Source organism: Microtus ochrogaster, chromosome 4, assembly GCF_000317375.1.
Source record: "Microtus ochrogaster isolate Prairie Vole_2 chromosome 4, MicOch1.0, whole genome shotgun sequence".
Lineage (NCBI taxonomy): Eukaryota > Metazoa > Chordata > Mammalia > Rodentia > Cricetidae > Microtus > Microtus ochrogaster.
The window spans coordinates 71,926,792-71,941,019 of record NC_022011.1 but is presented as its reverse complement, the minus strand read 5'-3'; the positions used below and the strand labels follow the sequence as shown (position 1 = coordinate 71,941,019).

The following is a 14,228-nucleotide window of genomic DNA, read 5'->3' as shown; positions in this document are numbered from 1 at the left end:
CTGGTCGTACAGAGGGCTGACGGTGATCTGTAAGTTTTTTCCCCTTTAAATAAATACTACCCTGTTAATTATAATTCCAAACTGCTGTGGCATCGTTTGTGACTTACGTCTACATAGGTTTCTTCTAATAATCCATACTTCGCCTCCACCCAAATTTATAATTAGGAAGGGAAGAACATAACACTTCCTTGCAAAGATATTTAGTAATTCAGGCAGTACTTCATTAATCATTTAGTTGCTGTTCAGGCAGAACTGAGGTCCTTGACATATATAATCAATCCTCCCACACTTGATTTCCATCCCCTCTGAAATCCAGCAACTGCACACACTAAGGATTAGTGGCCTTTTTCCACATTGCAGAATTTTTTAGGGACAGCTAAGATGTGCACACAGTAGCAGCTCTGACAATGATGCTTCCAGTGTGTCTCCTCATGGTCCACTGGGAGATTGTTCACTGTTTGTGAATTCAAGTAAATTGAGGGTGTTGGGTGCTAGGTGGGGTGGCTCACACCTGAGATCACAGTGTGTGAGAGGTTGGAGCTGAAGGAGGAAACCCAGGACCAGCCTATGAAACAGCAAGACCCTGCCACTAATAAAGGGATAATAGACAGACACAGAGACATGAAATATTAGATCAGATTCTGTTGTGACTTGATGGGAAAGTGGCTCGAATCGTTTGTTAGCTTGGCTTATTGGGAGGCAGCACATTTGTTCATGCCTACCTGTTTAAGATACACACTGATTCACTTTCCCTAAAGGAAGCTGACACGGAACCGGCATGGCCCCCCGGAGATCACCAGAATGGACCAGGTTTATTTGGTTGTATTTTATGCTCTGGGAAAGATTTTGGTGATTACTGGTGTGATCGCACCATACCTGATTCTGCCACTCTTTTCCCTTAAAAATGTATTAATTTGGAAACTTAAAACATTATTTTTTCACCTTAAATCCTGGTGATGTGCAATTTCTTGGACCATTTATTTAACCTACCACCAATATACTACTTGTTCATGTCACAAATCTTTCTTTTTCTCAGTTTTTTTAAGTATATACTTTGCAATGAAGGGAGTGTGGAAGAACAAAACATGAGGAGTCTTAATAATAATAACGGTACATGAACTTGAAAAAGTGAGAATAGGATTTTTAAAATCTGAGGGGCTTTTTTGTTGCCGTTTTATTTGGTTTTTTTATTTATACAGAGAAACCCTATAGCTCTGACTGTCCTGGAACTCATTCTGTAGACCAGGCTGGTCTCGAACTCACAGAGTGCTGGGATTAAAAGAGTGCACCACCACCACCCAGCCAGCCAAATCTGGTTCTGTGAAGAGTGTGAGTCCTCCATAAAGGACGATAGCAGATCCCAGGATCATTTTGCTCCACTGTGTGTGATTAAAATAAAAGTGAAAATAAACCTTCATGATAATGTTGAAAAATAAAAAAATTCTTTGGCAAATGCCCAGAGTAGAACTTCATAAAGCCCAGACAGATTTACAGGTCTCCAGTGTGCTCTGTCACTCAAAATCAAGAAGTCCGAGGAAGGCTACTGAGTCATGCTCACTGGCCCCTTCTCGCTTGCCATGGTAGTTTTGCATGGCATATTTACTGGACTGCCCTTCACATCCTATGAATTCATATGGTACACAGTTCCAACTCAAAACAGACAAAGTGAGGCTCCCTGGGATCCAGCCATCAATCCACAGACACACAGCTGGCCTGTGGCGGGTCCGCCTGGGTCTAGAGCTCTTACCCACAATCCAATTACCCAATGGACTCATCTCAGACCCATAAATTGAGGCCCGGTCCGTGGACATCAGGGCTGAATACACTGGATTATGCACGTTAGATAAAAGCTAAGCCACAGGTTGATCATAGTAAAATAATTATCCCTTGTTGAAAAATTAATGGGACTCAGAGTTGGCTCGAAAGCAATTAGCAGATTACAGCCGAAATTAAGGCTACCGTGCTGCCCAGGCATGAGAAGGTGAGAAGAAGAGTTGGAGGGAAGGTTAATTACTGAAGTCCATATCACGCTGATGAGAAGCGGATTTGATTTTGAATGACTGGAACTAATAACCACCCAGACGGGGCTTCCATTAGGAAGACAAACTTCCAGATCGAAATGAAATCTCCCGAAAACCATCATTCCCCCACCCCACCCCAGCCCCTCAGCGCTCCCTTCTCTTCTGCTCTGATGTGAGGTAATCAAAGCATTTTTCTGACAACTAATTTAACTCCTCACACTCCTAGCTATGAGCAAGGTTATCAATTATTAGATAAGGTATGGCTTTCACTAATACACAATGTGCTGTTTTGTTTTTTTTTTAACAGAGTCTTAAGTGATTTGGGTTACTAGAAATCAGCTCTTAGCCAGATCAGTTTTGGAGGAAACCAAAAGGATTTCCCCCAAAAGGAGCCCCTGCTCTTCATTCTCCTGTGTTGGGAGGCTCATCTGTGTGGTTCCCCATCTCTCAGAGGCTCCCCCTGACTCTGCCTACTGTTGTTCTATGATTCCCCACTCCCCTAAACCCAGCCATTTTAAGGAATCCGATATGGTCCCTTCAGAATTCTAAGGAATAAATGAGAAGTAAAGCATAATCTGGGAGCCTAGTTCGGGGGAGGACAAAAGAACTCGTGGGTGTGAACAGATGTTCTGAGATAAAGCCGCTTTAAGCAGCAGCTGCTGACATGTCCAGTCAGCATCACGCACTTACTGAATCGAGACTACAGAACCATGACAGCATCATCATCAGGAGAAGGCCTATGAGGAAATGTGTGCCCAGTGATGGAGTAGGTGACGTCTAGGTCAGCAGGCAAGCAGTGGACATGGCTTCTCTGGCTGGATCCTACCATCTTTTTCACAGGAAACTGGCCAAGGGAATATTCTATCTTTTCCTGTTCTATCTTGTTCTTCTCTACTGCTGCCTCTGTATCCCATGCCTCTTTTGTATCTAAGCATCATGCATTCTCTTGATGGCACCGGCATGCTCCCTAGGCAACTCGTGATAAGAATAGCAGATGCTGGCACCTTCACATTCCTGATGGATTTAAACAGAAAGCCATCTGCAGAAGCCTTAAGTTCTCACCAGTACTGAATCCTCTATCAAACAGTTGCAGACAAGGGCTTCTGTTACCTTGTGGGTCTCTGCATGAACATGAGGCTAGAGGTCTCCATCTCAATGGCTCTTGCCTGAGCCGCCCTGTTCCAAATACTAAGAAATTTGTCTGAAGACAAATAGATTATGGCCACCCCCTGGACACCCAATGTCCCTTCCACTGGTCCCTTGCATCACTGTTCTCTGTTCAAGCGTTATAAGAACTTGGACTTCCAGGAAACCCTGTTCATCCATGCCCAGGGACCTCCTAGGTCAATGGTCTCTAGTCATTGCCAATAAAGACTGATCTGCTTACCAGAAAACTATTCTGTGTAAATTAAGCCTGTGGACCCAGTCCCTCAACTGCGAAATGACTGGCAGCTGTGTCTTATCACAGCGCAGATACTCACACTGGGATCATCACAGCCTAGCTAATTACACACGAAAATTGTATACCGCATCTTTCATTTCTTCTGTTACAGATAAAGGAATTTTCATTATCCAGAGCGAGAGCCTCAAGACATGCATTCAGGCAGGTAGATCCGTCCTGATCCTGGAGGACTGCAAGCAGCCAAATAAGTACATGTTGTGGAAATGGGTTTCAAACAGTCACCTCTTTAATGTGGGAGGCAGTGGCTGCCTCGGCCTGAATCTATCCAATCCAGAAGAGCCATTAAGCCTTTATGAATGTGATTCCACCCTCATTTCCTTGAGATGGCACTGTAACAGGAAGATGATCATGGGCCCACTCCAGTACAAGGTCCAGGTCCAGCATGGCAACACGGTAGTGGCGTCATGGAAACAGACCCATAAGTGGATCACCTACATGTCGGATGGTGAAGACATCTGTGAGCATCTTCACAGAGGTAAGAGTAGGTGTATAGAATATGTAGATAGTATTTCATGTGATATATATATATATATATATCATAGAGCCTGCCATGTTGAGACTTCTGGGAAATTTCCATCACTTCCTTGCTTATTATAAAAGGATTCTTGGAATCTTGGAATGGATGTGCTAAGTCTGCTAAAGAGACAACAATCTCAGACTCTAAAGGTACTGAAAGAAAAATTAAACTAGCTTTGGGAATCAGTACAAAAGAGCAGAACTAACAAGAGGGAGAAGAGGGACAAACAGAAGGGAAGGTACGGAAAGGGAAGGCTTTCACGCTGACGCATAAAAAGCACCCACCCTTGTGCCCCGCACTTCTCCGATTGCGGAAGCGCAACCCCGCCTGTGGTGGGTGACGGGAGTGTCTCTGGGGCCTTCAGAGACCTTCTAAGCTTGGCTGTCGTCCGTGTGACAGTCATGCTACAAGGCACAGGAAGATAAACGACGCACTGTTGTCAAGGGTTATTTGTTGTGTACCAAGCATGGATTGTGGGGAGGCATGATTTATAGGGGGGCTTTCATTTTCTACAGTTCTGTTACTTTTTGGCATTTTTAAGTAGAAAAAGAATGGAAGCCACAAAAATAAAGCTCCACGGCAAAATGCTGACACCAGGCTCTGTCCCCCGTCCCAGTTCTACCCATTTGTTCACTCATCCCTCTGTCCAGCACACATTTTACCTCCTTGAGCACTGACTATTAATCAGACACAGTGCTAGGTACCTGGTGTACAGAGACCAGGCAGGTCCGGTCCTGCTCCTCAGGGTGCTTGGTAAGATTAAAAATTCTAAGACACTGTACCAGTCGTTAGAAGTGCATGAGGGAAGTCCTAAGTCCTAGGGCAGGACCTTCTGGTGCTAGTGTAGCTCAGTGAGGGACTGAAGAGTTGGTGCCAAGCCTAAGACATTTGCTGGGCTTATATACTACAATAGAGCAAGAGTTTTATCAGCATGCTGGCAACCCTATGACTCTCAGGAAGAACTTGATGCTTAATTTATGTTAGCATTTTAGGTCTCTATCCCTACTGACAATGCACACAGCAGCCCATGCTTCTGAGTAGGAAAACAAAGGGCTGAAAGAGATAAAAGCCTGGATCCTGAAATCCTCTAATTCCTATAAAAACCCGGCTTGTGCCATGAACTCAGTCCAGCCCCTGCCAATTGTGAGACGGTATAGAAATCGCCATAGATGGCCTTGTTTAAGGCCTGATGACCTCCTAGAGTATGGCTTGGGTAACCCCTGCCGTGGAAATCACCTGCTGAATCGTAGATGGTCTTGTTGGTTATCACTATGGCCAGCGATGGTGGAGTTTTGCAATATTCCAAGCAAACAGCAGAACTGCATGGCCGTCTCAATGAGAGCAGGAAATAATAATAGTGGCCATCTTGATGAGAACAGAAAGTAGAAACTGGTCAGGTGGGTTGGGGTTCTGAGAATGTCTTTGCTGAAGGCCTGGGAGGACAGAAAAGTGCTGATTCCTGTTTCCCCCTTTCGTCTTCTGAAGGAGCACTGTGAGGCTACAGGTTTCTGACAGACTAAGAGGAGGCAACCGAGCCCATTTGTTCATCTCCCTCCTCAGACCTCAGACCCGTGTCTGCCATAAGTCCCTTAAAAGACCCCGACTGTCAGCTGGGTGGTCCCTGCTTTCCTGGGAGCCCTTCCTGCTAAATTTACAGGTGTCCCCCACCCCCAAACATTCACCTGAGACTCTATAATAAATATTTCTAAGGCTCGCCCTCTGGAGCCCTGGATTTCATTCGTGAAACAAACACTGTATGGAGCACTGGCTCAGAGCTGCTCTGCTGGCCATGTCTGAGACCCTGGCTCCCCTTGAAGGACTCTTCAGTCATCAAGGGCACCCCAGCATTCCTACGGATAGAAGCTGACCCACCCATTAGCCCCCTTCACTCTCTCCATTCAGACTATGTCACAGTGTGCCTGCTTATTTTTTTTTTCTTTTTAAGAATGGGAGTCTCCTTTGAAACCTGCCAGTGATGTCCCACCACCCTCAGGATAAAGACAGGCATGTGTAATAGCCATCTGAGAAACTGCTTCTGGAGTCCACTCCAGGGGCCGCCTTTATTCCGCAAGCACTGTTTTTCCCAGGTCTTTAGACCTGCAGCCCCTTCTGTGGGGACAGTTTCCCTCCACACACTAGTAGCATCCTTGCTTCAATCAACTTGACCACCTGATGCAAGGGCTGCTTCGCGACACACGCAATTTTCTTATCCTATTTTATTTTCCGCGTGGAATTGATTATTACCTCTAAAACTATGTTTACATATGTGTTATCACACGTTCTTTCTCCACCAAGCCAGCTGTTAACAGAAGGGAAGTTTTACCATTCACTACTATATTCCTGGCGTAGATATGCTAAGTGTTCAATACATACTGATTTTTTAATTTTAAAGGATTTGTTTATTTATGTATAAATGTTCCGCCTGCACATATGTGCATTCACTACATGCATGTCTGGTGCCCACAGAGGCCAGAAGACTTTGTGTCCCCCAGAACTGGAGTTATGATGCTTCTGAGTCAATATGTCAGTGCTGAGAACTGAAACCAGGTCCTCTCTCTACAAGAGGAGCTAGTTAAACCATCTCTTCGGTTCCCAAAGTATCTACTAGCTGTTGTAAAAATTCTTTTCCCGGGAGAAATAAACAGCATCTATCCCCCGACATAATGACAAGCCAAAGGTGGGGTCCACCAGAGTTAACCCCGAGGAAGCAATGCGTTTGTCAGGCTTCCTTACAGAGCATGGCCGATGGTTACTGGCTGGAGAGTGGGTAGATCTGAAGCAGCCATACTAGAATGTCTGTGCCTAGCGTGAACCGCAGCCCCCAAGATGAATAGATGAATCCCTCTTTGTTTAGCCTTCCCCAGCCTGTGCATCCTAGTATCTCGGGGATCTCTCAGGTCACTTGCTGTTAGGACACATTAGTATACAAATGACCAACACTAGATACTCAAGTGAGAGTCCTGTGATCCTCCCCACCCCTTTCTTCTATCAGGGAACGTCCACAGTCCACGGGCCCAGCCATGATGACGCTTGCACAGCTGATCTGGTGAAGATGGCCACTGTTTTGTTTGGAAGACTGTGGTCTACAGCATCAGCCTCCTGCAGGGAGGCTGCAAATACTTTAAAAGAGAAAAACTCCATTACACTTTTTTTCTTTTCATTCCTTCACAAATTTGCATGCTTCTGCGAGGCGTAGCTATAGGAAACAAACAACTAGATACACACAGGAGCAAACTGTTTGCCACCGCTTCTGCAGGCCTGGTGTGTCTGCACACACTATCTGGTGAGGCCCCAGGGCTCACAGAGCTTTTAACACGTGCCTGCCAGCGGGGGGGGGGGGGGGTTCAACCAATAAAAATACACTAACAGATGACACGTACCAAAGAAGAAAGCGACGCTGTATTTGACTGTAATTTTCTTTTCTCTCCTAGATTTATATACAGTCAAAGGGAATGCCCACGGGATGCCTTGTGTGTTTCCCTTTCAGTACAACCAGCAGTGGCACCATGAATGTACCCGGGAAGGGCGGAAAGAAAACCTGCTGTGGTGTGCCACTACAAGCCGATACGAACGAGATGAGAAATGGGGATACTGCCCTGATCCTAGTAAGACTAAATGTGTCTCCCTGTGTCGTGAATGAATCAAGGATGATTGGAAGCGTATCTGTAGTGAAAGCAGACGCTTGGATTGATGGGTTGATGTCTGTCTGAACAAGTGCCCTGATTCCATCCATCTAGATTTTGATTTGAGCTTTGTTTTTGACTTGAAGAGACAATTCTAATTCATAGTCCTGTCTCCGCTCGGCATTCAAAAGATGCTAACTAGCCTTTCTTCATTACGCTTGGTGCATAAAGATGATTTAACTGGAATCAAATTAGAATAATCTGTGATCTCACCAATGCCAGCTCCCCAGCAGAATGCTTTCAAATAACCAGTATGCAGATAAATCCCAGCCCGTCTTTCAGTCTAGGGCCTCCTAGGAGCTTCTACAATGTCTCCACATCTAGGCTGCTTGTATTGCCTAGTGTCAGGTCCTGACATCGCCAGCCCCTTGATGAGCTTTCTGTCACATCACAGTTACCCTCTCTTGGTCGTCAACAGTGAGCTCTCTCTCATCTTGACTTCTCACTTTTCCAAACCTTCTGCTGCAGCCTCCAAACCTTTCCTCAAGTTCTTAGTCTAAGCTTCAAGTTTCAGCTGTCATGTCCGACCTCTTGTTTGTCAGGTAGTACTTGATTATTATTTCTTATTTAGCTAGAAGATTTCCTTTTATTGTTTCTGAGCTTGGAGAAACAGTTGTGCCTTCTGTTTTCCGTATCCTGTGTCCTTCACATTGGTTCCCAAGACTCAGAGAATGTCCCACCTTCTCTTTCTCCATGCCTGCCTCCCTTCCAGGCAGACACTAAGATGCAACCATTAAATTGAAAGCAAAGGTAAATTAAAGAGATAACTCCCAATAATGTGACCCATAAGCTAGCCTCATAGTTATTTCCTATTGTAAGAGCCACGGGTTTAATAAATAAGAAAGGGTGGCTGTTTTTAATTTAGACATACCAAGATGAGGCCAACTTCCTCCCAGCAGAGAATCTTTGGAAACTCCCCCATCTCCGTTTCTCTCACTCTCTGTTTCCCTCATGATGAAATGAAGACCATAGCATTGCCTCTCAGGGTTATTGTTTATGTTCAGTAAGATAGTGTGCATCAAAGACACTTAAAGGAGTGGGCACTCAAGGAGCATCCTAAGGACTGGCTGCCGCTCATTTTTCCAGCACCTTTGCTGTTTTGGCAGTGCTGAGTACTGAACTGAGGACTTTTAACAGGCCAAGCAAACACTCTGAGCTACATCCCAGGCCTCCCAGCGTTTCCTTAAGAGTGAATAATTCCTTCCTCTTCATTGCTATCCTCTATCTCTAAACTGAGCATAGTAGTGAATGCCAAGAGTTTCAGAGCTTTGGATGTTCCCCTCAAAGAAGTTGGCATCTAGACTTAAGGCAGGGTGGACAGGCTTGCTCTATGCCAGGAAATGCAGACAATATTTGATGGGATGCATTAGCATTACTTGGGGGAAGAAGCCCAGTGGTCCAGGATGTATGACCTGGAAGACTGAGTAGTCCAGGACGTGGGACCCAGGCAGTTGCATTTTTGCTAAGCGCTCAGGTGATTTTGATGCACATAACCCTTTAGCAGGGAGTTCACAGCATGCAAGTCATTTCGGGCTATCTCTATCTATACACCAGGATGGCAGGAAGACATCTAACAACCGGCATCACACCAGGAACCAACCATTCCAAGTGAAGACCTTAGTGTGTATGAAGCTCCGTTCTTCACGTGAGACTGGTTTTAAGCACTGTGGTCTCGAAAAAAAAAAAAAAAAAAAAAAAAAAAAAGAACTATATATTAGTTTATTTTCTGTGGCATTGCTATAAAGCACCATAACCAAAATGCAACTTGGAGCCAAAAGGGCCTTTTTGGCTCAGAGTCCCAACCTCAGTCCATCATGAAGAGAAGTCAAGGCAGGAACCTGGAGGTGGAGCTAAATTTAGCAGAGGCCACAGAGCAACACTGTTTACTGGTCTGCTCTTCACAGCTTACTCAGTTTCCTTTTCTATACGACCCAGGAGACCCTGCCCAGGGAGATCGCTACTGACAATGGGCAGGGCCCTCCCACATCCATCATTAATCAAGAAAACGCTCCCCAGACTCGTCCACAGGCCACACTACTGGAGGCATTTTTCTCAGCTGAGGTCCCCTCTTGCCAGATGACCAACACTTGTGTCAAGTTGACAGATTGGCCAGCACAAACAGTTTTCTTAAGTTTCTGAGAAGAATTTTGTCACCATCCACAGTCACTAGTAGCCAGTTTCAGCTTTGTCCCTTGGAAGGTCGCTTTTCTTGGGCTCAGGGCTTTGACATTCCTTAGACTATTTATTCGGCTGCCTACAGCTCAAGAGCTTCCTCAGCCCCCACCCCCCATTCCAGCTCCTCTGACCTTCTCCACAGCAGCAGAGAGCATGTTTATATGGTGTTAAATTACAGCTCTGTTTTCCTCCCTTCCTTATTACTTTTGGTTTCTGGTGGCCAACGTAACTCAAAATGATGTGTCAAGGAATGAAATTTGAGTGTGCTGACCATCCTTTCCGTGAGTCAACAAATAGACAGGTCAGAGAGAAACAAAATAGAGATTCACACTTCTGTGTCTTATCTAGTTTCACAAGAAATATTTTTTAAAACTTCTATGGGTGGGATGAGGGCTGCCTTTAATAAAAGTTGATTGGAAGGGAGCAAAATTTAAACTTAACACATACATGGCCAAACACACTAGCCCTGAGAGTGTAGTTAAGCAGCGTCAGGAATAAACAGGATTCATGCTGGTTTGTTCAGAGGCGAATTTGTGCCATGCCAGCTTTCTCTGGGTTGTATGCCTTACGCAGCCAGAGAATTACATTTAGAGATACTTTTGGAATTCTATCCTCTGGAACAGTGGTTCTCAACCTTCCTAATTCTGCAATCCTTTAACAGGTTCCTCATTTTGTGACCCTTAACCATAAAATTATTTTCATTGCTACTTCATAACTGTAATTTTGCTACTATTATGAATTGTAATGTACAGATCTATGTTTTAAATGGTCTTAGGTGGCCCCTCCCCAAAGGGTTGTAACCCACAGGTTAAGAACTGTTCCTCAGGGCTGGAGAGATGGCTCAGCAGTGAAGAGCACAGCCTGCTCTTCCAGAGGTCCTGAGTTCAATCCCCAGCAACCATGTGGTGGCTCACAACCATCTGTAATGAGATCTGGTGCCCTCTTCTGGCCTGCAGACATACATGCAGGCAGAACATAGAATATCAATAAATCTTTTTAGAAAAACAAAAAAAATGCTGATAGTTTTATCAGTAACTTGAATGACAAAACAGAATACATTGGTACCAACTGTAATTGTCAACCTCACCAGAGTCTCTAAAAATGAGTCAACAATGTGTTATGTCTTTCTTCATTAATAAAAAACAAAAACACATGCTTCAAAGAACATACCAAGACACTGAAAAGAATGGCTTAGTGCTTGCCTAGTGTGTTAGAGGTCCCAAGTTTTATCCCCAGAACCCTTCCCTCAAAAGATCTCCTGCAAATGGGAGGAAATATTTATAAATACTTTGCCCTCTAAGAATCTTGTAAATAGAATATAAAAGGAATTCTGACTTTGTGCAATCCAAGGAGTTCCCAGGGGGTGGTACTGCCGACAGTGGGCTAGACCCTTGTCTTAGTTACTATTTTATTACTGCAAAGAGACACCATGACCATGGTAACTTAGAAAAGAAATCATTTAATTGAGGGATTGCTTACCATTTCAGAGGGTGAGTGTTGAATTTTCTTTACTCTAGCCCCACATTGGAATGCCAAAATGTTGTAATGCTGTATTATTTTTTTTTTTACTATGAATCTTTTGGCTCTTTACTCTTTTGGGGGCCTGTGTTGACAGAAGTTTCTATCCCACCTGGTACCACAACCATTCAATCCCAAAGAAATACACAGAAGCCTATGTTAATTATAAACTGGTTGGCCGATTAGCTCAGTGTAGTAATAGGAGCGGCGGGGCTGCGTCCCCAGCACCCCGGCCTCCTCCGGCTAGCTTTACCCGAAATAATTACACGGACACTGTATTCTTTTAATCACTGCTTGGCCATTTCTATCTAGCCTCTTCTTCGCACCTGGACTAGCCCATTTCTAATCATCTGTGTGTAGCACCCCAAGGTGCGCTTACCGGGAAGATTCTAGCCTACATCCATCCTGGGTCGGAGCTTCATTGCGTGTGCCTCAGAGAGCAGAGTTCTCGCCTCTGCCCACAAGAGTGGAGCATCCTGTCTCTCTGAGGCGTCTGCCCCCGAGAGTAGAGCTGTCGAGTCTCTGAGCTCACTTCCTCTTCCTCCCAGAGTTCTGTTCTGTTTACTCCTCCCATCTATGTTCTAACCTATCAGGTCAAGCAGCTTCTTTATTAAATCAACCAATGACCTTCCTCCATCAGCTCAGGCTTCATATTAACTAACTCTTACATCTTAAATTAACCCATATTGGTACCTTTTATCAGTGAGGCATTCTCATCGTGCTTCCTCTGCATCTGAGTGATGACTGCAGACTAAGCCTGTCCTCTTCCCAGAATTCTCCTCCTATGGATTCTCTCTGCCTGCCAGCCTGGCCTATCCTTTCTCCAGCCTCACTATTGGTCATTCAGCTCTTTATTAGACCATCGGGTGTTTTAGACACGCAAAGAATCACAGCTTCACAGAGTTAAATAAATGAAACATAAAAGAATGCAACACATCTTTGCATCATTAAAACAAATGTTCCACAGCATCAACAAATGTAACACACTTTAAAACAATATTCCACAACAGGTGAGACCATCATGGCAGGGTATATCGCAAGAGGCAGACAGGCGTAACATGAGAGCTCACATCTCACAAGTACAAGTGGGCTTTTGAAACCTCAAATCCCACCCTTGGTGGCACACCTTCTCGAACAAGACCACCTCAAACAAGGCCACACCTTCTAATCCTTCCTAAACAGTTTACCAGGTGGTCATCACATCCAATGGAAGTTTCCATTCCTCGAACTCCAAAAAGTTCTACAAATATCCAGAAATGAGCTAAACCTGGACTATAGGAGGTCTTCTGGTGGTTAGATAAATGCCAGAATTCCTCAGGAATTTGTGAAACCAGTTCCCGTCTGTCATTCCCTTACTCTGCAGAAGAGACAGGTGGCCCCATTGACATATACCTGTGGTTGTATATCAAAACCCATACTGGCCTCCAGACTCCCTGGATATCATAAGTAACTGTTTTACATTTCAATGTCCACACTTAGCATCCTAGCCTTTCTTACTTCCTTCTCCATTTTAATACCCTTAGCTCTTAGACTTGCCTCCCCAGCTATTCATCCTTCTGATACCCAGTCCATTCTCTCTATACACTCTCTGCTCTCTGTCTCTGTTTATTCTACCATCTCCCACAGATAGCCCTGGCCATGTTCAGTCTGCTGCTTTTTCTCTCTGTTCCCTCTAATGTTTATAATAAAAACCTCCCCCTTAACCATAACATGGAACAGCCATGTGAGCAGTTTCTTTACTCTAACCCCTCATATACTTGGGCAACCAAAATTTCAAATATGGAACCCATTCTCTTTCACTCCATCACAGTCCTCCAACATCAACCATTCATCAGGAAAATGCCCCCATAGACTTCCCATAGGCCAACATGATGGAGCCAATCCTTCAACTTTAACTTTAAGGTCCCTCCTCCCACATGACTCTAGCTTGTGTCAGATTTGAAAATTGCTAACTAGCATACCATATAATACATCATTTTGAGCAGTATAAAATAATGAAACATTGCTACATGCCATAACATACATGACTCTTGGAAACATAATGCTAAAAGATCAAAGCCAGCATATATTATATAATTTCAGTTATATAAAATATATAATATAAGCAAATCTATAGATATGGAAACAGCCTGGGTAAGTTAGATTTTACTTGGGTATAGGCTATATGTGCTGATTTCTAATGTTATATAATGGAGAAACTTCAGTCAACACTTGCAGCAGACATCCATACATCTCCCAACAAGTCAGCTCATTTGCCATTCACATTTGTTGAACTCAAATGTTAGAACTCATGGTTCTATGCAGGTAGACCCAGGTGATATCTGTAGGCAAGAGTTTCTGTTCCACCTGCCAGTTCTGAAATAATCAATACAGAGACTTAATATTAATTATAAATGCTTGGCCAATAGCTCAGGCTTATCACTAACTAGCTCTTACAACTTAAATTAGCCCATTTCCATTCATCTACATTTTGCCACATGGCTTTTTTCTCTATCCCATTTTGTGTATCCAACCCGTTTTGCATCTGGCTGGCAACCTTTTGATTCTGCCCTTCTCCTTCCCAGCATTCTCAGTTTGGTGCATCTGCCTAACCTTATTCTGTTTATCTATTGGCCATATAGCTTGTTTATTCAGCCGATCACAATGACAAATCTTTACTGTCTACAAAGGGATTATTTCCCAGCAGATGTCTGCTTCTCTATATGGGCTGTGTTACTCTACACATCTCATTTGAAAGTTGTCAATCAACTTTCATGGTGGCACATGCCTTTAATCCCAACACTCAGGAGGCAGAGGCAGGTGGATCTCTGTGAGTTCGAGGCCAGCCTGGTCTACAAGAGCTAGTTCCAGGA

At 44.2% G+C, this 14,228-nt stretch overlaps 1 protein-coding gene across 1 annotated transcript in view; it reads left to right on the top strand.

Annotated features, from left to right (window-relative positions):
* Window positions 1-14,228, top strand: part of Pla2r1 (phospholipase A2 receptor 1) — a 114,887-nt gene that overhangs the window by 25,093 nt on the left and 75,566 nt on the right. Inside the window, exons 2-3 of the mRNA XM_005346449.3 lie at window positions 3,575-3,958; window positions 7,432-7,605. Coding sequence (XP_005346506.2) covers window positions 3,575-3,958; window positions 7,432-7,605 — 558 coding nt within the window. The remainder of the gene's footprint in view (window positions 1-3,574; window positions 3,959-7,431; window positions 7,606-14,228) is intronic.